Source organism: Cervus elaphus, chromosome 4 (assembly GCF_910594005.1).
Source record: "Cervus elaphus chromosome 4, mCerEla1.1, whole genome shotgun sequence".
Classification (NCBI taxonomy): Eukaryota; Metazoa; Chordata; class Mammalia; order Artiodactyla; family Cervidae; genus Cervus; species Cervus elaphus.
Genome location: NC_057818.1, coordinates 36,937,954 through 36,960,510, shown reverse-complemented (window position 1 = coordinate 36,960,510; position 22,557 = coordinate 36,937,954). Strand labels below are relative to the sequence as shown.

General features: G+C 51.0%; 1 protein-coding gene across 4 annotated transcripts in view; it reads right to left on the bottom strand.

Moving 5' to 3' along the window:
* The window catches only part of HAS3 (hyaluronan synthase 3), a 26,997-nt gene extending 4,440 nt beyond the window's left edge, over positions 1-22,557 (bottom strand). Inside the window, exons 1-4 of one of the 4 annotated variants that reach the window (XM_043898923.1) lie at positions 22,504-22,557; positions 22,127-22,197; positions 3,498-4,133; positions 513-614 (exon numbers count right to left, since the gene is read on the bottom strand). In XM_043898923.1, the coding sequence (XP_043754858.1) occupies positions 513-614; positions 3,498-4,133 (738 nt within the window). In that variant the 5' untranslated portion in view covers positions 22,127-22,197; positions 22,504-22,557. Of the gene's footprint in view, positions 1-512; positions 615-3,497; positions 4,134-5,772; positions 5,866-7,353; positions 7,483-7,931; positions 9,250-22,126; positions 22,198-22,503 lie in introns of those variants that run through there. The other 3 variants (XM_043898921.1, XM_043898922.1, XM_043898924.1) reach the window with 3 other exon arrangements.

The window sequence follows — 22,557 nt, the reverse complement described above, 5'->3', positions numbered from 1 at the left end:
TGGTGGCTGAGAGAAAGGCTTGAGAAAGAAGCAAAGTAACACCCCAGTCCCCCATCCTGACCCTCTCTGCAGTTTGAAAGCTTCTTGGGAAGACATGGTATGTTGCCAGCAGTTCCCCTGGAAGAAGATCTGGCCCTTTATTCATACCACTGCACAGAGCTCTTCAGTGTCATGTCCCATCAGGAAGTGTTTTTCAGGGGGTCTAACTTTGGAGGTACTTGCTGCACCACCAGCCAAAAAGGAAGCACCCTCTAGGATGGATGGCCTCAGAACACTGTGCCCCTCCCAGCAGCACAGGCTCTCCTCATACCACTTATTTTCTGCCCTCCCTCCCTCCAGTGGAAATAGAACAGGAAAGGGGTTGGGTAGCAGATGAGCCCTTCAATGCCAATGAAACTGTCAAAGAGGAAACCCCCTTCAAAAACAAAATGCACACTTCCCCAGTATATCCAATTAGATGAAGAAGCAGAATCCAGACCCTCCACCCCCAGGAATCCTTGGTTACTTCTTACTTGGACATCTCCCCCGACTCCCCCTACTTGAGGGTCCTCCTCCAGGACTCGAAGCATCTCAATGGTGCAGGCTGGATCCAGCACAGTGTCAGAGTCACATACCTGCAGAAGGAAGGCACTGTCAGTCCATTCTGACACAGACACACCCACACACCCACCCCTGGTGGCTCACTGCCTGAGGGACATAACCCCTTCACCAGACACACTTCAGACCACTAACAAAGAGACCTATGCCAAATAGAAGGGGTGGAAAGAAACAGGAGAGTTCAGGTACCGACTTGATAGCTGCTTGGCTGAGAGAGGAACCCAGGGGACTCTCAGTGGTGGGCACAGAAAGGGAGAAGTGTCTAGTACTGGACAGATCTTTATCCCTGACTGAGCCAGGCTCCTCAGAAGTGGTCTTAATGTATTTCTCTGAGGTCCTTGGGAAGAAAGGAAAACGTCACTGAAATCAGATTGACAGGCACTGTGACTCGAGCAAGGCCAGCAGACATTGCTCAGAAGGCTGAGAAATGGCTCCTGCCGGAGGCTACCACCAAAGCTTGCTCACGGATCATCACGAACGGGGCTGCCCTGTTTCAGCCCCTTAGCCAGCCAGCCCCAGTGGAGGGTGTATCTAGCCCAGCCACAGCCCCACCAGTGTGGCTGCCAGGCCATTTGTGCCCTGCGGGCCGGGACTCCCAGACTAGGGCCCAGCAGAGCCAAGGGCTGTTCTCGCCTAGGTTCCAGCCCTGGGTGGGCCTAGAAGCTGGCAGCAGCTCCTCCGCTCAGAACCTGGATCAAATCCTGCCCATCCACCCTCCTCTCCATGGGAGACTCCTGGTTTGATTCTGTTGGGTGACCAATTATTGTTAATAGTTGAACCTTGTACTACAAACACTTATCCTATTGCCTGACTCCTTGTCTACATTTTAGAAAGTTACTGAGATGGTGTAAAAATCCCAGATAACCACTGGGTAGGGGAACTAGTTTCCTGACCCCTGACAGAGCAAGAAACAGTACCCACAGATGAGCCCAGAACCTATTCTGCAAAAGCCTAAAGTTCTTCTACTGAAGCTGCTGAGTGAGAGCCTGCCAGCCTGCAGGAAGGGGGCTGCACCCCAACACTCTGCTTCTCTCTCCACGCTGGAGCCTCAGTGCTGCAGACAAGCAGCGGAGGGCAGAGGGCAACCAGGCAGTCATCGCAGCCATTCCCTCCTGCCTCCCCGCTGACACATCCTTACAGTACTGGCCCAGACTGGGAAGGTCGCAGGAGCCTCAGGCCACACTCCCAGAACCTCCTCAGCTTACAGGTCAAGCTTCCCAGCACTGCTGGTCACGCAACTACTCCAGCCCTGACTCTGATTCCTCACACTGTGGCACTTCCTTCACCCCAGGGAGGTCTTTCCAACTGAGTAAGATTAGGAAAGGCTATCGCTCTTGGCTGCCTGGGCTTCCCCACTGGCTGAAGCAGGCTTATCTTCTGAAGAGGGAAAGACACCTTCAGCGGGGCTCATGAAGACAGACTGAAATCCAGAGTGTTCACTGACAGGCAGGCCCAGGGCTGCCCCAGGCAGTGAGCCCATGTGAACACACTGAAAGGAAGGTAGGTTCCAACCCACCGGACACACAGGAAAGGAGGAGGTGTGGGAGGGCAGGGTTGGGGGGATCCTGTGCTTCGAGGGAAGAGACAGCAGTCACTACGGCTTTAGCCTGTGCCAGGGCTCAAGGGCTTTTTCTAAGTCGTCTGAGTCCACAGGCAAGTCTCAGAGGCCCCTTGACCCTAAATGGACTGTAGAGTCAAGACCTGTTTCACAGCCCTCCCTCTCTGGTGCTGAGGAGGCCCTTGGGCCTAGGAAGGCAGGAAGAGGCAGGTGTACCAACTCTTACGCAAGGGTGCAACTTTCCAAACAGCCAAGACAAAAAAACCTGCAGCAAGCTAATTTTAGGTGGGTACTGTATAGAAAATTTAAATACTGGAGTACACAACACGCTGTCAGCAAGACTGTGCTGGTGCGTAGGTGGGCGGCCACAGCAGCTGCTGTTCATCCAAGCGATGGGCACATGTGGAGAAGGGCAGGAACAGAGACCGAACAGACGCTGGACCACAAATCTGGGTCCTGGGTGTCAGTTTCCACTTGGCACTGAGATGCATAATCTTTGATCAGTTTTCTCTAGGTTTTGTTATATGAAAACTGGAGCCATGTTACCTTGTCAACATAATAAAATTTCCAAAGAGGAGGTGTCAATGCCCGCTTCAGCTGGAAGCAAGGCAGGGTCTGTTGGGGTCCTGGCCCTGCCAAGATGGCTGCAGCACTGAGCCGGGGGGTGATTCCCACCTGTGTCCCTCCGCCTTACAGACAAGAACTTGACACCAGAAAGAGTGAGACTTTTCATCAACCCATAACTAAAACTATCGAGTGCTTTGGAGCATGATTCTTTTTTGCTCTTCCCCATACTGTATGAAGAGGCTCATCCCCACTCTGCCAATGGTGCGGCAGTATTGCATAAGGACAAACACCCTGGGCTCAACTCCTGGCTCTGCTCATTACTGCTGTGTGACAGTTAGGCAAGTTAGGCTTTAGGCAACTGCACTTCAGGCTCAGTTTCTGTAAGTAGAAATAAGCGTGGTACCGATCCCCTAGGAATATTATGAGGATTAAAAGAACTAAAACATATGAAGTACCTACAACAGTGTCTGGTATAAAATAAATGCTATACATACTTGTTTGCCACTCTGGGGATACCAATCCACAGACCTGCCCAGATTCCAGAGATCTGCTCAGATTCACAGAGTTAAGTACCAGCAGATCCAAGATTCCCGCCTAGGTCTTCTTGACCCCAGGACAGCTGTTGAAAATTACTGTGTTTACTGCCTTCTGAAGTGTAGGGGAGGAAAGTACATGACACAAGGGACCTTGACTGGACCTAAAATTCCCCAGGAGAGTATGCCTCGCTGGCTGGACACATCCACACGTCCACACACACCTAGGGAGGCACCCTCACCTGGATGTAGTCCACCGAATCACCAAGGGCCTTGAAGGCTGTGTACATGACCTCTCGCTTGCCTCCCCACTTCTGCATGATGCATGAGAAGGTGCTGGCCCGCACCACGTCCCGAACGCGGTCCATGCCCTCCTGCAGGCTGGCCTCCGTCTCGCCCTCACCCGCCTCATGGAAGTTGCTGCGCCACACAAAGAAGCCGGCTTGCTCGGTGCTGCCGAGCACCTCATGGAAGATGTCCAGCATGTAGGCATCCTCCTGGCGGTTGCCGTCCACCACCAGGACCACTTTGAGGTCGGGGAAGGCGATGCGCTGGGCTGAGCGCAGGCACTTGCGCAGGTAGTCGGGGTCCTCCTGGTACGCAGCGATGCAGAGCGCCACCGAGCGCCGCAGTGGGGAGGGCAGCTTCAGGGTCCGGCCTGCCCGCCGCATGCGCCGGTGCTCCAGGAAGGCAAATAGGCTCTGGATGAGCAGGTGCAGGCCCAGGATGGCACCGTACAGCCCGAAGGACAGATAGTGTTTTTCTGTATGGATGAACTGGTAGCCTGTCACATAAGCTGCCAGGATCCCACCCAGCACTGCCAAGGCAAACAGGCTGGTGCCCACCACGCGCAGGGCTGTTGTCAGCTGCACCGGCATCTGGTGGGAGAAGGTGCGAGAGGTGGGTCAGCAGGAGGCAGCTTCTCTGGTCAATGGCCATGGGGGCATTTTCTCTGGGCCTGGCCTAGACCCAGGGAAATGACCCACTAATAACAACCATCACCATTTACTGAGCATGACTAAGATTAGAGACTCGAAAGCCAGACTAATAGTAGTAGTAGTTGAGTTTAGTAGTTTAGTATAGACAGAGGACAGGCTCCTCTGTCCATGGGATTCTCCAGGCAAGAATACTCAGTTCTGCCACTTACTGTGTGCCTGTTCTACCCCTTAGTTTATTCACCTGTAAGATGTGTGTTGCAGCACTAACCTCCTAACATCTTTGAGGATTTAATGGGTTGTATACATAAAGCACTCAAAGCAGCATTTACTATCATTAGCCAAACCCAAGCCAGAGAGATCTGAGAGAGACCTAGCTGGTGGCAGAACTGGGATCTACCTGACCCAACGCTCTCACAGGCAAGCTTCAGTAGGGCTGAGCCTGAGGCCAGAGGAAGCTCTGAGCATCTGAGAAGCCAAGAAGAGGGAGGAAGTGGAGGGGCAAGGGCAGGTAGACAGACTTTATGCCCTACACCCACCAGGGGATCACACCATGAAGAAAGTGGGGAAGGAAAAGATGAGAAAGAGCAGGAAACATAAAGAGGTGCCTGAGGGAAAAAAGGAGGAAACAGCTTCCCTTTCTCAAAACAACTAAATCTGTAAGAGAAAGTTTACCAACCTTCTCTGCTTTCTCACCTTTTTCTCTTTGACTTGAGAGGCAGCAAAGAAAGGGAAAGTAACCAGGAAAAGCAGACAAGGGAGAGAAAAGGAAATGAGAGCTGGGGTGTGGACAGCCCTCCTGGAAGCCCAGCACTGGGGCACCAGGGGGACTGCAGCACCACTGCAGCAGCCCAGCGGCTGGGACGGGTGCCTGCCCGGGAAGCCCCACCCACTTGGTCCTAGTGCCCGCGTGCAATCTCTGTCCATGTACCCCTGCCCCGCTACTCCAGGAAATGCTGGCAGGTTTTGTTAGGAAAACTCAGGACTTCTAGCATCTGCCCATCTGGAAAGAGCTGTGTTTTAGTGAGCCGAGTCTAGCACTTGGTACTTGAAGCCTTGTGCTGGAGACAGAGCCCTACTATCGCCCTGGCTGCCTGATCTTGCCCAAATTCTCTGGGACTTAGCAACTCCCCTGGGGAGCGATTCCAATGGTTTCTTGTTCCATAGGTCCCAGGTAAATCATTATACTGATTAGTAGCCCTGAAGGACTATCTGAGTGGGGGAGGGGAGAGGTTGGGGGAAGGCTGATGAGGACAGCTCCCTGCCCTCCACTCTGAGGCCCTCATCCCATCTCCTCTCCTTGCCACCTGCCTGATCTGGAGAATCCTGTTACCACCACCGCCCACCCTTTACAGACAAAGGGGTCTCACTTCCAAGCTTGCTCCAAGTCTGGGTCTCACTCAAACTGACTCCTGACTGCCACCTCAACACAAACACACTTTCTTTCTAGGGGCTGGTTCCCCTGCCACCCTTCACACAGGAGGGGTGAGGAACACGCAGTCGGTGCCTAAATCAACCGGAGACTCAGGCCTCAGCAGCATTCCAGCAGCTTCGGTCCGGAAAGTGCTGTTGGCAGCCTCACCTCTCCGGGAAGCTCGGCCTCCGGGCGCTCTGCCCCACTGTCCCGGGGAGCCTGCCGTGTGCTTCCTCTGCAGGATTCCCAGCCGTCCTTGTCCCCCACCCCGGGGGGGGGGGGCCCTCGTATGCGCTTGCAGCCCACGGGTCCCTAGGCCCTGCATCCACCACCCAGGAGCGCCCCCACCCCCCCTCTAGAGCTTATATGCCATGGGGGCGCTGCGGGCACTGCTGCCTGCCTGCGCGCTGGTAAAGAGCAGGGGGCGCCGAGACCAACCCAGCAACCTGCCCGGCGCTGGCGCCCCGCCTCGGTGCAGTGCCAGAGGCGGTGCCCACCAGGGTAACGCAGCCCGGAAGACACTAGCCATGCTTCTCACCCCCACCAGACCTTGGCTTTCTAACGAACGCGGTCCCGGCCACACCCACGTGCCCGTTTCCCACGACCCAGCCGGGAAGAAACGGAAAATGCAAGGAATCAGTCGGACCAGGCCCCACTCACCTCCTGGGGGGTGGGGGGAGGCGGGCGCTACCTTGGCAAAGTGTGCCTGCAGACAAAGGCGGCATCCTCAGTGTCGCCGGCCCCCTCCTTTCCCGGGGCAGGACCCCTCCTCCCCCGCTCAGGAACTAGAGGCTTTATCCTGGCACCCCTACATCACAGAGGCCCCAAGAAGGTCCCGCAGCCAGAGACCCCATGTGCAATCAGGCTCTGGTGCCAGCTCCGCCTCAAGTGGCCCTGCCCAGACAAGGGGCCGTGTCACCCCTCAAGCCGGCGGAGAGGAGCCTCTTGTCCCCCTACACCCCCTTTGCTCAGAGGAGATCCAGGAGAGCTCGGCCCCTGTAGGTTAATGCGCACCCGGCTTCAAGGGCAAGAGATTGGGGACGCTCTCTGAGCCCTCCCCCTACACCGAGAGACGTGGGAAAGAGGAAACCTTCAGCCGAAGACGAACGCCGCCAATCTGCTCCCGACGCTGCGCGGGGCTCCCCAGTCTGTAGGCTCTCCAGCTGACAGGTGTGCCCTTCTGCGGGGCCCACACGCGCGGCAGGACGGAAACTTGTGCGCGGGGCACGGGCTCTTTCCTTTGCGCCTGGCCGCCCTCCCAGCCCCTCCGAGGCCGCAAGGGAAGGGGAGCCCAGGCCGCGGGTACTCGCGGCCATGGCTCGGCTGACCCGCAGTAACCGGGGCGCCGAAAATTTTGGTGCCTGCACAGGTGCGCACACCCGGGCGGGCCTGGGGCAGCGAGAAACTCCAGCCAGCCTCGTGCCCCTCACCGTCGTCCACCTCCTAATCCATTCACAAAACGGGAGCCGCAAGGGAGGAAGGGAGGAGAGGCTGGAGAAGGAAAGGATGGAGGAAGAAAGGGAGGAGGGGTCAGTGGGGAGGGGGCTACAGGAACGGCCGCCGGGAAGCCTGGAGATGCCGCAGCCCTCAGCCCGCCTCGCGGCGCTGCATGCAGCACCCACACGGCTGGGGGAGCCGGCGGGGTCCGCGGGGCTCAGCAAGCGGCACCGCTGGAGCCCGGCGCGCCCGGGTCCCTCGGGCAGCCCGCCCCTCCGAGAGGGCTGGCCGGTCGGCCAGGCCCGCGCTCACCGTGCCGCCGGCTGCCCGCGCTCCGGTGCTCAGCAGGCCCGCGGCGGCTCCATGCCCCTCCTCCCGCTCCTCGCTGCCGCGCCTCTCTTCACGGTGCGCCGCTGCTGCCGCGCGCTCCGACTGACGAGCGCTGGCCCCGCCGAGCAGCCTTTAAGTACCGAGCGCGCCCCCGCCGGGAGAAGCGCCCTCCTCCGGCCCTGGGGCCGGGAAAGTTGGGAAGAGTGGGAGGGCTCCCCCGAGGGCTGCGAGGAGCACCCCCTTCCCGGCTCGGCCGGGGGTGGCCCCACGCGGCCGGCGCGCGGCGGGACGCAGGGTCCCGAGTGGACGCGGCTCCTCCTGTTCGGAAAGACTCGCAGCCTCTGCACACTCCGAAATTGCGGTTCCCCAACCGAAGCCGAAAGCCGAGTTCCGCCGCGCTCGGCCCGGGACCAACTGCCCAGGGAAGAGGGGGTCATTGTGCTCAACCTGGAACCTGAAGCGCAGTTAACTTCAGTATAACCCACAGGGGCTTCCAAAATTGTGACTCTCAGTTGCCCTCTGCCCCGCGCCCCGTCTTCTAAGCCTCGAACTCTACTCACCCTGCAAACCAAGCAGGTAGAAATCCCCCGACTGCTGCAAGCGAAGGGGCTGTGCTTTGTGTAGAACACTCCCTAAAGCCAAAACAGCAGAACCTTCCTGCTGGGGGTAAAGAAGGCTCAGAAGACAATACTCGTTAAATACAAAAAAACTGGTCAAAGAAAGTGTTAACAATTGTGACAAGCTCTGAATTCCGCAGTGGGGCGCTGATGACTTTAAGGCTTTCAAGAGCTGCAACGGTTTTGCAAGAACCTTGAAAGTTCCCTGTGTCCTAGAGCCAAAACCAATTCCTCCTCCCCGTTTTTTACACCTTTACTTCCGACACCCACGACTTCCTAAATTCCCAACTGACCTTATCACCAGAGGTTTCCAAGTTCCCCAAAGCTGACGCTAGACCTGGGTGAGGTGAGGTGGGGTGGGGTAGGGTTAGGGAGAGATGGGGAGTTCTTAGCATTCAAGGAAGTTAGTTTACAATCAGCTGAACACAATGGTTTCTAAATCTCGGAAAATCTTGGATGTATTATAATTGAAGACTAGTAAAAAATGAATTTACATATCTCCTGGATACCCCTGGGACAATTGCTACGAAAGTTTATAGGAATGTGAGTTGCAGTCTCCAAGTTGCTCCTCTCAGAAGTCTTAGGGGCTCACCGTGACTCAGCTGGGCCACAGAGCTCACCCTTCAGTCCCCCAGGTAAACAGACCCTTGACACATCACCCACTCCCATCTTGCAGTATATAAACCAAATCATTTTGGACTCTTGCTTGAGAAAATCAAGTTTAAACATTCTTTCTGTGTGTGTGCTTTTTATAACAAGTGTTCAGGACTTCCCTGAGGGTCCAGTGGTTAAGAATCTGGCTGCCAATGTAGGGGACATGGGTTTGATCCCTGATCCAGGAAGATCCCACATGCCAAGGAGCAACTAAGCCTATGCACCACAGCTACTGAAGCTCAAGTGGAGAGAGAGAAGACCTTGGTTAAGCCCTTGGAGTAAGTTCTTTCACTAGCCATGTGGCACTAACCTCAGTGTCTTCATCCCAGAGATGGGACTACTTGACAGGACTGTCATAAAGCTTGAAAAGACTGACTGAGAGTTAGTGCCCAGTAAAGGTTAAGTCCAGCCAACTTCAACCAGAGAATGGCATCTGCTTGCCAATGCTATGGATTCTACACACCTATCCCTCCAGGGTGTGACACTTGGTGGCAGGAAGTTCAGTGTTCATGAAAAATGCCTTGTCTCAATTGCATTAAGGACTCCATGAGCTCTAACTACTGCCTCTACACCCAGGGGCTTGCCAGACTGGAGGAGCTATCTAATTCTACCTCCCACCCAAATTTGCAATCTACAAATTTTTAGAGCAGGGGAAACAAGCAGAGGCTGGGCAGCTATGAGTGACCAGCTTGGTGGGAAGTGAACGCCCCATTTAAAGGAGATGTCCCTTTGAGAGGGATGGCCCAGCGTGGCCAGGTGCTCTGTTGTTAGAAGCCAGAAATTCAGATTCTTATGTGAAGTCTTCTCCTATTGAAGTGTTAGCTACAAATTCAAACGTTAAAAGACACTCCACAGGTCAGACCAAATGTGTCTGAGTCAGATCCAGCCAACTGGCTGCTTGCAAGTGACCTGTTTAGACAATTAAGGAACAGAGCAGCCAGTTTGGAAAGATCCCTTCTGCCCTCAGCAACGCAGCAGCATGACTTCTCCGCGTGCAAGTTTCCTGGGGCTGCTCTGCGATCATCTCATGCCTAGTTAATTTCCAAGACTCTAAATTTGTCCCACAGGCTTAGTGCCTAACTCACTCAGCTGGTTCCAGGGAGGTTTATAGGTGGTGAGCTGGTATAGCACCACCTACTAGTCAATTAAAACCTCTGAAATAAACAGCAGGCCCAGGGCACCATTATGAGAACAGTAAACACTCTTCCCATATCCACTGGCTTGGCCCCCTAAAAGGCTTCCCCTGGGGAGCAAATTCTCTTTTTCTGGTCTTCAGGGCCAGGTGACCTGGTGTGATCAGACAGCTAGGAGAGCTTTACCCTTGTGGCCAGGCAGAATTTGCCTGTAATTAACATCCACTTTGCTGGGCCCTATTTGCATTAGTCTCTTCAGGGGGAGGTGGGTTGGGGAATCCTTAAGGGGCTGATACAACAAAGCTCACATTTATCTCTGCTTACCACTGGGGATTTAGAAATAGGAATAATTCCATACCCAATTACTTAAAAACATGATTTCAGAGGGTGCTGAACTGGCTGCTACCCAGGTTCCAGAGGGTAAGCCTCCTATTCAGTTCTGTGGCAGAAGGTTCATGCAGTATTTCAACATTCATGTATGACCTGCTCTGAGCTGAGAAGAATGCTTTGGCACAGCAAAGTCTCAGGCTGGTCTGTGCTGTCTAAATGGTTATCCATTTTGAAGACAAATACACTTGAAAACTTAAGTTACCATAGAAGAAAGTTTATAATTAAATGTTGCTGAGAGACTCCAATTAGAAGAATTTGAAGATTTTTTTCAGGAAAGAGATCTCTGAGCTGGTATGGGCTGGGCAGAGTTCCACGGAAAGCGGCAGGAGCATTCTAGACAGAAGGCATCATTTACAAATAAGAGTGTATAGAAGAGGAACTTCCCTGGTGGTCCAGTGGTTAAGAATCCATTGGCCTTCCAAAGCAGGGGACATGGGTTCCATCCCTGGTTGGGGAACTAGGATCCCACATGTGTGCTATGTCACTCAGTTGTGTCTGATTCTCTGTGATCCCATGGACTGTAGCCTGCCAGGTTCCTCTGTCCGTGCAGATTCTCCAGGCGAGAATACTGGAGTGGGTTGCCATGCCCTCCTCCAGGGGATCTTCCCAACCCAGGGATCAAACCCAGATCTCCCACTTTGCAGCCAGATTCTTTACCATCTGAGGCACCAGGGAAGCCCAGGATCCCATGTGGTGCAGGGCAACTAAGCCCTCGTGGCAGCACAGCTACTGAGCCTGTGCACTGCAACTAGAGAAGCCAGTGAGCCACAGCGAAGATCCCGCATGCCACAAACTAACAACCTGACGTAGCCAAACACACATTCTAAAAAAGCAGGTAGAGGAATGCGTCTGGACAAGGCAATGGCAACCCACTCCAGTATTCTTGCCTGGAAAATCCCATGGATGGAGGAGCCTGGTAGGCTGCAGTCCATGCAGTCGCACAGAGTCAGACACGGCTGAAGCGACTTAGCAGCAGCAGCAGCAGAGAAATGTGTGAGGTGTGTTCGAAGTCCAGCAAAGACCAGTCACGATGAAACAAAAAATTTACACTGAAGAACCTGCATCGCTGCCTGCCATGTAGAAAGTGCCTGATACAGTCTACCTGCAGAGGAGGAAGCTGGGGATGGATTCCGGAGGGCCTTGGGTGACACAATGGTCTGGGTTTTATCCAGTAGGTAACAGAGAACTACTGAAGATATCAGAGCAAAGCAGTAAGAGGTTACAAGTCTTGTTTGGTACTTTGGGGTAAAGACTAGGAGTTGGGTAGGAGACCTGTTAGGAGGCAGAAGGGATCCTCCTCCTGCCGAGTCTCTCATGTCTCCAGCACTGGCAGGTGGGTTCTTTACCTCTGGCGCCATCTGAGAAGCCCTAGGAGGCAGATAAATCACAACAAAGGGGCGAGAAAAGGCTGTTGTGAGAATTGTTGGTGCCGCCTTCAGGAAGCGGAGGTAAGGGCTGGCAGTGTCAACTACCGGGGCACAAGTGAGACTACAGGTGGTGGAGTAACCAAGGGAAAGAGACTTCTAGAGTTCGGAGGGCTGAAGAGGCCATTCTCAAAGCTCTGGCGGGTCTGAGGAGACTGAATCCGACACTACTACAAACAAATCCAACACTACTACAAACAAATCTCACCTTTGAAATTTTCAAATCCAAACCCATGAGATATTAAAATACCTGTGCCAATAGGAGCCCGCTGTGCGATCCCTGCCGTCACCACTCAGGCTTGAAGCTGTGGGATCGCCCTGCCAGGTGCTGCTCTGCCCCACTGGTGGCCTAGAGTCACTGGGCAGAGGAGGGGTAGAGGGATGTTCTAGCTCCACAGCTCCCTCTGACCTCTGACCTCACGCTTCAGTGCTCCACCTGGCATCCAGCCCACAGCTTCCAGCAGAGCGAAGCAGAATGGAGGATGGCAACCAAGCCATGAGGTCTCCTCCAATGGCTACAGGCTTCATCCCATCAGCTTCCTCTGGGCTGACCACAATCAAAACCTCTCAAAGCTAATGAAGGTGAAATTTAAATTGGCCCCCAAAGAGCAGCAGGCTACGTCTCCCAGGTGACTAAATAGGGCCTTCTCCTCAAGGCAGCTTAATCTGCAATACTAGTTAATACATAATTCAAAGTGGAAGGTGCGTGCCTTGACAGCAGCCAGGCAGCTACCATCAAACAAAGTTATCCTTTCATAGCTCTCCCCTCTTACCGACAAGTAGTCTGTAATCAGTACCATTTCTAGGTGCTACGTTTGAAGAAGGAGACTTAAGGACTTCTCTGTCCTGCAGTTACAGTGGTTAGATTTTAACTCTAGTCTTTCTCTCCTTGGATGGAAGGGTCGTTTTCATTTCAAGTTAAGGGGCCTCTGCTCGACTGGAGGCAGGGCTGCCAGGTCCTACTAAGGGGCCAGGTTCTTTTATGCTGGCTTGAAGGTCAGGATTAGAAGGGCACATGATAATGAAGAATCAAGCCAAACTTGTGAGATGATTTTCTTGGAATCCTGAACAGGAAAAGCTCTTCCTGGCCATCCTTCCTTCCTCTCCCTCCCCCAGGTGAATGCAGAAAGAAATCCAGAAGGCGATTTTAAAGAATAATCTACCTTCTTGGTGGAATATTGTGTAGCTACTAAATATGATGTTCAGGAATAGAATGTAAGAATATGTCAAAAATACTCATAATGCAAATGTTAAATGGAAAGGCAGGATACAAAAATCATCATGTATGAATGACTGCATTTAACATTGCTGTTTCCTTTTGACTCCTATGAATTAAAAGGCAGGAGAGAAATTCACCCAGATATTAATATCAAGTTTGGGTGGTAGATCAATGAATTTTTCTCTTTGCTTTTTTCTCTGTACTCTCCAAATATTCTATTAATGGTACAGTGCATAGGAATCTGCTTGCCAATGCAGGGGACACAGGTTCGATCCCTGGTCTGGGAAGATTCCATATGCCTCGGAGCAACTAAGTCCATGAGCCACAACAACTGAAGCCCGCACGCCCTAGAGTCCATGCTCTGCAATAAGAGAAACCACTGCAACAAGAAGCCATCTCATTGCAACTAGAAAGCAGCCCCAGCTCTCTGCAACTAGAGAAAGCCCATGCAATAGTGGAGACCCAGCACATCCAAAAAATTAAGTAAATACATAAAAATAATAATATAAAATAAAATTATATAAATTGTAAATTCATAGAAACTGGTGCTGGGTGGGATATAGCATCATATAGGGGTTCACATTCAAAACGTCTGGCAACCTCAGTATAATGAAAAAGCAGGGAGTTGGGAGGGCCCGGATACAGGATTAGTGGTCGCCAAAACTCCAGTAACTTGCTTTATTTAAATCCCTCGTACTGTTCAAGAGATTTTTTGCAGGGAAGAAGGGAGTATATAGATCTGGGCCTGCTCATCCAGCAACTCTGAGTGAATTCCAAAAACACTCTTTCCTCTTGGCAACACAACCCTGAGCCAGGGCACAGGATTTGCCTGGCACAACCCAGCTGGTGTCAACCTCCACTCAGCCCCTCATCCAGGGTCATGGTGATCCTGGGGAGGAGAGGCAGGCACTCTAAATGTGGGCTCTAGGAGCATCCTGAGAGGATGCTCTTCCTGAAAAAAACCTACTTCCAAGAATGGTGATGTCAACAGCATCTCACTCCTGCCCGGGGAGAGGCTGTCTTCTCTGGGTGCTGGTACCCATGGGCATGTCCACACCCACACGTGCACATAACATACTGTACACAGAACCAACACGTGCACACTCGTTCGTCACACAAGCACACACTCACTTTTCCCAGACCTGATCGGGACATAATCCCAGCCTAGAGCCTCAGTTGCAGGATCAAGGATCAACAGGAGGGGAACAAACTGCTTAAGGGTAACCTTGTTCCACATTCACCTGGGCTTTGTTACCGTATTGTCAACCACAGTTCTTAAATGTGCTGGTACTTCTGCTTCATGTCCTCTTTCTTGATTAAAGACACAGTTAGTCACTGTCACAGAGGAGGTCCAAAGCTCCATCATCCATAAAAGCAATTGGAGAAGAGCCAATGGTAGGGGCAGTTCCCATCAGTCCTCTGTAGGGAGAGACCCCCCCCCCCCAATATGTCCCACACTCATATTTTTTGTCAGGACACCTCCTTAACACACACACTCTGTTTCTTTCTCTCTTCCTGCCCCCTGCCACCCTTTTCTCACCAGATAAGCTAATACAGTGGTTCTCACGTCTGGCTACTGCACATTAGACTTTTAAAACTCCAGGAGGTTTTTTAAAAACATGAATGTCTGGACCCTATCCCGGATCAATTTAGTCACAATCACTGGGGGTGAGCTCCAGGCTTGAATTTTTATTGAATTCCCTAGGAGATTCTATTATGCATCCAGCATTGAGCACGCATCCCATGGATTCTCCTCACATGGGTTTGCAAGCGCATCTCTGGCACCCGGAGGACAGCAACCAACCAGCCAGTCCTGGAGCTGAGCTCCAGAGCAGACGAGTATCTACCCAGCACCCTGCCTGCCACACTGGTCTGAATGAAGTGACCTTAAAGACTTAACAATGAACCAATGAACTACTGAGCCACAAGGTAAAAAGGAAAAGGAGAAAAGACATCAATTTGAGGTAGAAATTAACAGGGAGAGCCAAGGAGATACACAGAGGTAGATGGGACCACCTAGGCGTGTCAGTCCCCAGATCTCTGAATCTACCTGGAATGGGGTTGATACAACCTTTCCATTGGCAAAAGTGTTGCCTGCTTTTTCCAGGATAACCGGGGCAAAGCCAGGGAGGAGAGAGTTGCCAAAGCAACCAGGATTCATTTGTTTCACAAATAGGATTTCTGTGCATGGAGGGCTTTTCCTCCCTGAAGGACAGGTTAGGGTGGTGGATCTGGGCTGCTCTCTTTTGGGGCACAGAGTCCCCACGACTCTCTCTCACATGGTCCTGGCCCTGGCCACAGAGAAACTCCCACAAGGCAGATGCTGGAGCCTTGTTCTTTGCAATCTCTGAACAACACTGATATAGTTTCTTTGGGAAGTGGTGGTGGGAGGGTGGAGACTCACCCCAGGCCCAGCTCTCTGAAGCATCGGTACCACATTTCTTTTAGTACAGACAGGCTAATTTCAGGCTGGCCCTTCCCTAGGATATTAATATGGTCACCATAGGTTTGAAAGTGTGGAAAGTGGCTGTGTGGTCTAATTAAGGTGTGCGTGAATGTGGGGGTGGGGCGGGGTGGGGGTGGCGGAGCCTGTTCAGGCTCTAGAGACTCTGGAAGCTTGGAGCAGGCGGCTTTGTTCTCCCCAGCGCCCAGCTACCTATGCGTGTGATGACTAGGGCTGTACCTCTGAAAAGCCCCACCCAGGCACTGTTCTAAGCAGGCTTTAGCTCTTAAGGCAGTCAATGAAGATTAAATCTTACATCATTTAATAAACCACTTAAAGGCCCAGTAGCTGTCCCCAGGCCCCCAGCAGAGAGGATGCTCCTGCAGCTCCGAAACGGCTCCTCACAAGGAGCGCACCCTCGGCGCCCCTGCATCTCTGTGATGGAGTTAGGCGCTGGCTACCTCGTTCCTATAAGAACCATCGAATAGGGACTTCCCCAGAGTCCAGTGGCTAAGACTTCTCGCTTTCAAACGCAGCAGGCCCAGGGTTCCACCCAGATCAGGGAACTGAGATCCTGTGTGCCGCAACTAAGACCCAGCAGAGCAAAAAAAAAAACAAAAAACAAAAAACCTAGTGAATAATATCAGAAGCTTCTCTGCTCTAGTGCACTCAGTCATTTCTCCCTGTTTCTCTTTCCATTTTTAAGAACTTATCTCTCTGAACCCTATTTTCCCCTTCTGCAAAATAAGCCCATGAATTCCAGTCTCATTTTCTTTTCTCTGAAGGAATGGTACGGAATAGAGGTATCAGTGTATATATGCAGGAAATATATACCCAAGAATTAAAACCATCCATTGTTATTATTCTGAGATAGTGAAATCTGAGAACTTTTCATAGGAGGTGAAAAGTTAAAAAAAAAAAAAAACCTTTAAGGAGACATTTCTGGATTCTGATTAGAGTTCATGGGAAGACTTGCTACATTTTCTATGCCCCTACACACAGCTCTGCAGCCTCAAAGGTCTACTGCCTTAGCCACCCCAGAAAGAACAGGTCCTTCAATGAGTAATTTACAAGAGCTGTCTAAGTACAGCAGCAGACAGGCTAAGGGGCCTGAGCAAATCTCACGTCCGGCTGCTGGACAAAGGACAAGGTCAAATACGGTATGTGTAACAAGTTCTGGTGTTTGAAGTTGGGTTTTGATGTACAAGGACACTATCTGGAGAGAGTCTGGACTGAGGTTTACCTTGAAACACATGCTCCATCTGAAGAGCCATGGAACCATTGTCTTTATCCTCACTGATATTAAGAACAGTTTTTTGGATTTCTCTGATGGTCCAGTGGCTGAGTCTCCACGCTCCCAATGCAAGGGGCCCAGGTTAAATCCCTGGACAGCGAACTAGATCCCACATGCCGCAAGTAAGGATTCACATTCCGCAACAGAGACTGAAGATCCACGAGCAGCAACTAAGACTAGCACAGCCAAATAAATAAAATAAATATTAAAAAAGGAAAGGGAAAAAAAGTGTGTGTGTGTGTGTGTTTTACCACTTGGAAACATAGTGTATGTCTATTGGGTAGCAAAGCACAGTGGCTAAAAGCCCAGCCTTGGGAGTCAGACTGACTTGAGTCCAAATACTGGTTTGGCTCCTTTTCACTAACTACGTAATCTGGAGCAAGTAATCAGCCTCTTATGTGTCTCAGTTTTCCCATCTATAAAACAGGGATAATAATAAAACCTCCCTCCTAGGCCTAGTGTGAGGATTTAGTGGATTAATAAAGGTCAGGTATACAGAAGAGCATAATAAGCTCTTTTTAGTATTAAGTTGATGCAGAGCTCCAGCAATCATTTCACTTGGGTTTTACAGGATGAACCTGATACTCTGAGGCGCCGTCAGACCCTAGGTCCTGAGTCTGCTTTGGGAACCACGGTCATTATCAAGGGGGCACTTCTAACCCTGTGAGAAGGCACTCCCTGAACACATAGGACTGAGTCTCCGAGTGGAGAGCCTCGTCCAAGCACTTCTGAACAGACCTGCGGGGGCTCAGGCTCTCCCTCCAGGATGAGTACTCGTAGCTGGCTGCCAGTGAGCACAGCTGCAAAGAGTGTCACTGTGCCCCTATTAGTGGCTTCGATCCACAGAAAACTCCATCCTCTGAAGACTCCTTGGGCTGGAATTTTTTAGAGGATGGTGTTAACACTGTGCTATGGTGACTGAACCTGTATGGCATGGCTATTAACACAGTCAGCTGAGGATGGAGGAACAGAGATCAGCAGAAGCAGGTTGATAGACGTTTTGGTACAAACACTGAAAAGATTTGTATCTTTTGAATTCTGGCCTTCCAACCTCTTAGGACTTATAGAACACTTCAGGATGCAAAGAGTTATGTCTGAGAAGCACTGGAAATTAGAGATAATTCAGTTGACCATCAAGAGGCAAATGCTTAAACCAGCTGTGGCTCATCTATACAATGGAAGACACACCACATCACAGGGCAGAGTCTAAGATATGTGACTAAGAAAATGTCTCCAAGATATGTGACTAAGAAAAAAATATACAGGACAGTCTTTATGGTGACAATTCCATTTTTCCTTTTGAAAGCAGTAATGTACATTTGAGTGTTCATTTGGGAAAAGGGTGAAAGGAAGGAAAGATCTGGGGATACACACCCAACTGCTGATCAGTGGTAACCCTGGGTAGGAGTGGGGGTGAGTATATCTTTGTCACATATACTTTAAGTCTGTTATAATTCATAAAATATATGTAACACACATGTGCGTGCACAGACAGACAGATGCAGCCAGGGCGTTTGTACCTGAGGAGCTGGCTTTGCTGCTCGTCAGCACTCTGAGGGCAGGGGACAGGACAGGGCCAGCATCCCTCAGCACAGGTCCTCGGAGATTCAACCACTGCTTCGTGGGACTCACATGCCGGGGCTTCTGTGTGTACATGAGCATGAGCCCCTGAGTGTTTCCCAAACTGTGCTCTAGTTGGAAGTGTTTTCCTTCTATACTAATTTTGTGGGGAGAGGCTCCCTAGGATTCAACGTATGTTCAAAAGAGTCTGCTTCAACCCCCCAGGAGACTTTGGCCAAATTCCACCGAAAAGGAATAACAATAGTTTGCCTCTTTGCTCCACAATGCTGTCCTGAGAATTAAACAACCTCATGGATAAAAAATGACCTTCAAACTAAAGGAAACCCAGAGGGATTGGCCTTGCTCTTCTAGGCCCAGGGATGCAGAGTGTCCTGGGGGTGGGAACAGGTAACACCTGAGTCCTCCTGGGAGCACGGACCCCCTGAGTCAGCATGAAGGACATGTGGGGAGGGACCACAGGGAGGACCCTTTGAGTAAGTGGAAACAGCCCCTTTCAGGGCTGACGGTGCGGGTCTGCGTTCCCTCTACACGGCTGGCAGGCACGGGTACCCTGAGCGCAGCCCTGAGCCCTGGCAGCAGCCGGTGTTCTAAGAAGACAACTCCCCAACCCCCAAGCGGCCAGGCAGCTCGGAGCAAGTGGTGCATGGAAGGGAGAGGAGCGCGCACTGCAGTGAGGCTGCCGCGTGTGACTGCAGAAGCTCTGTGGCTGCAGAACTCGCTAGAGGACACAGCTGAGCCCTTAGAGGTCATGCCTCTCCTGTCCAGGGTGCAGGGGAAGAAGCCCATGCCTACCCCTCTTCCATGGTCAGGCAGAGTGGCTGCCTCCCACAGCCCACCCTGAAACTCAGTTCCCGTTTTCTGCCGCCCCCCGCCTTGCACTGAAATTCCAGCTGAGCCTTTGATTCTGTGCAGAGACTGCAGAGGCCAGTCTGATTGTGCACAGGTCAGATGAATTATCCTCCCACCCACTGATCAACTTTCACTCGCCCTGGCTGTCCCTCCATGGACGGACTGCCCGTGAGTCACAGGCAGGTGGCAGGCAAGGCTCCATTCACTCACAGCCTCACAGACAAAGAGCTGGAGCAGGGCGGGGACAGAGGCCAGACCCACAGGGCTGCTGTCCTTTCTTCTGCTGCCAAAGAAGGAGGGTGGTGAAAGGGGACAGGGCTCACTGCTTCCATAGGACAGAGGGAAAAAAAAAAACTGTGGTTGGGTATGAATTCCCTCTGCCTCAATGTATTTCCCATTTTACAGCTTTCATCACCTTGGGCTCAAAGTACTTTCCAAAAACAAGCTGAAAGAGACTTCGCCTTCCAATGCAGGGGGTGCGGGTTTGATCCCTGGTCAGGGAACTAAGATCCCACATGCCTCCTGGCCAAAAAACCAAAACATAAAGCAGAAGTAATATTGAACAAATTCAATAAACACTTTAAAATGGCCCGCATTTAAAGGAAAAAAGAATCTTAAAAACACCAAAAACATGCTGAAGGGGCTGCAAGTAGAAATAGGTCTGTGGCTGCCCCTACCTCACTCAAAGTGGTCCACAGGCTGTGTGTCCCACACCCTTTCCTTCCACTTCCAGTGGGCTCACACCATCCCTCCTCTTTCACCTCTCTCCTCTCCCACCTTGGACCCTGGCAGTCGCCACTTCCTCTGCCTGGACTGATCTTCCCCCAAGTATCTTTATGTCTGCTCCTTCACCTCCTTCTGATCTTTACTCAAATATCAGCTTCTCAGGGAGGCCTTCTCTAGACAACTTCTCCAAACTTACAGCTCTCAGCCAATACGCAGCCCAATTCCTGACCTCATTTTTCCCTATAGCACTTATCGCTATTTGATGTTCTATTCTTTATCTTATTTCTTGTCTGGCTCCTTCTGCTATAGTGTCAGCTCTCCCTGAAGGTCAGGGTTTTGTTTGCTGCTGTGTTCTCAGTGCCTGGTACAGCATCTCACACATAGTAGGTGCTCAACAAACTGTTGTCATTGTGATTTGCTTTCCTACCCAGCATCTCTGGTTGGCCATTATCCGGGGATGGATTGGCAGAGCCATAGGAAAGTGAAGGAATGGAGAAGAGAGGTAAAGAAAGAACAAGAATATGAAAATATGGAAAAGTATGTGTTTGGAGATTTGATACGGAGCAAAGTGCAAGTTAGGAGATTTCTGATTAAATAACAGAGGGTGGGGACGTCCCTGGTGGTCTAGCGGTAAGACTCCACACTCCCAATGCAGGGTGCAATCCTTGGTTGGGGAACTAAAGATCCCCCATGCCACACAGTGCAGCATAAATGAATGAATGAATAGATAAATAAATAAATAACAGAGGGTGTGTAAAAGGGCAGGTATGTGCTAAGGAGGAAGGACAGCATACCAGAGAGGGAAGCTATCCAGAATGTCCAAGAAGTCTAACTTGATGAAGCAGTTGACGCTTGGGCAGAGTGCCTGGGCTTGGCTGCAGCCACAGCTTTCGGCCCCTTGCTGGTCTTTTGCCACAGTCCCATCCTCTGGAGATCAAGGGAGCTGTGCCAGTGGGCCTGGAAGCGGAAGAAGAAGCAGGGAAGGGAAGGGGGTGCAAGTAAAAGACCCATGAGTGACACAGGGGAGCTTGGGGCAGACCACTATGCAGTGGAGGAAGTGGAGGTGAGAGGCCAGGAGAGCTTCAGTGGCAGAGACGGAGGGAGGAGCCTGCAGGAGCAGCAGGAGAAGATGCCCCCAGGAGGAGGAGAGGTGGGCAGAGGTGGAGGCAAGGGGAGGGACGCAGCTGAGACACAGAAGCAGACACACCTTACAGGCCTATGCAGGGAGCTGTCACCACCGCTCCTGCCATCTGCCCCTGGAGCTCCGTACCTTTTTCTTTTTTAAGTTTTGTGTTTTTATTATCCTAAAGCTCTGAATTCTCATGCTCTTTCTCAAGGACGGAGATGTATATAGATATACATATCTATATAATATCTACATAGATAAACATGGGAGATTATAATTTGGAAACTTTTAATGTTTAAGGTGTTTAGAAGGGTGACATTAAGGTATTAAACTCCCCTTGAGTTTGGGATTCCCAGGTGGTGCTAATGGTAAAGAATCCACCTGCTAATGCAGAGATGCAAGAGACATGGGTTCGATCCTTGGTCTGGGAAGATCCCCTGGAGTAGGAAATGGCACCCCACTGCATTTTCTTTCCTAGAAAATTCCATGGGCAGAGGAGCCTGGCAGGCTACAGTCCAGGGGGCCACAAATAGTCAGACACGACTGAGCAACTAGGCACACACAATGACCCTTTGAGTTTGGTAACAAGGACAGAAAAAGTCACTTTCTGAAATTGAATCCACCAAAATCAATAAAGAACAGATGCTTTTAGCCAGTTGCCAAATAATTCAAATTAACAGGCAACTTCTAAATGGAGATAAAGGGACCAGGATGCTCTGTGAGGCACTCCCTATATGGGTGGTTAGACTGGAGTTTCTCATTCTAGTCAAGTTGATCCAAGAGGGTATGTCCTAAGAACTGCAATGCATTTAAAACAAAGCTGTAAATTAAACCAACGGTCTGACACATCTGATTGTCTTAAGAGGGTGGTATGGAGTTTAGTTAGAGGAAGGCCAAGAAATAAAAACTTCCAGTGTCTATCCAACTGGTCCACAGGAGATTCTTTTCTGATCTGAAAGTCCAATCCTCATGTTCTAGACATCTTTGATCTGGAGAATGGAATAATCTCGATACCCTAGCTGAATGGAAATATTCCTTAAAAACACCTGATTGCCTATGTTCTAATTCACTGCTCACCACAAAGGTTCTAAGCTAAGGACCATGTCTGTAATTTGGCCAGACGGAAATAGTCTGAGGTAAACTGGCGAATGGACCTGCTTGCAGACAGATCCTTCAGTCACTTGAGGGTTTTGGGAAACTGTGTTTTGCTTCTGCTGGGCCTGGCCACCAGAAAGCGGGGATAAAACTCCAACAAAATTCATCCCTGAGGACTGGTTAAAGACTCTGGGTTAGCCTCACCAAGGTGTTGATGACAGAGAGGGCTTGTCTGAAGCAGTCATCCAGTTTCTCCTTTTTGTCTTCTCTTTTAGCTGTAATCAGAATTCAGAGGTCGAAATATGTAAATTGGTAAAAAGACATCTACAGCACTACATGTGAAATTACTTCAGCAAACATGGCATCAGGTCACCAATAAACAGTACACTTCCAACAGGCATTTAGCATGAACACGCTGTCTAAACATTCCTTAATCTAAAGGCGCATAAGACTGAAGGCAGGATATAAACGTTCATCTGCGATGTTCATGGTTCTTTTCTCCTATTATCAGGGCAACTCTATGCAAACATTAGCAGAGGAAGTGAAAGAAAATGATCTGGGAGGGCAAACACAGCGCTTACCCTTCTTCTCTGGAAGATTCAACCAGTTTGATTCTTTTTTCTGGAGATCGAATC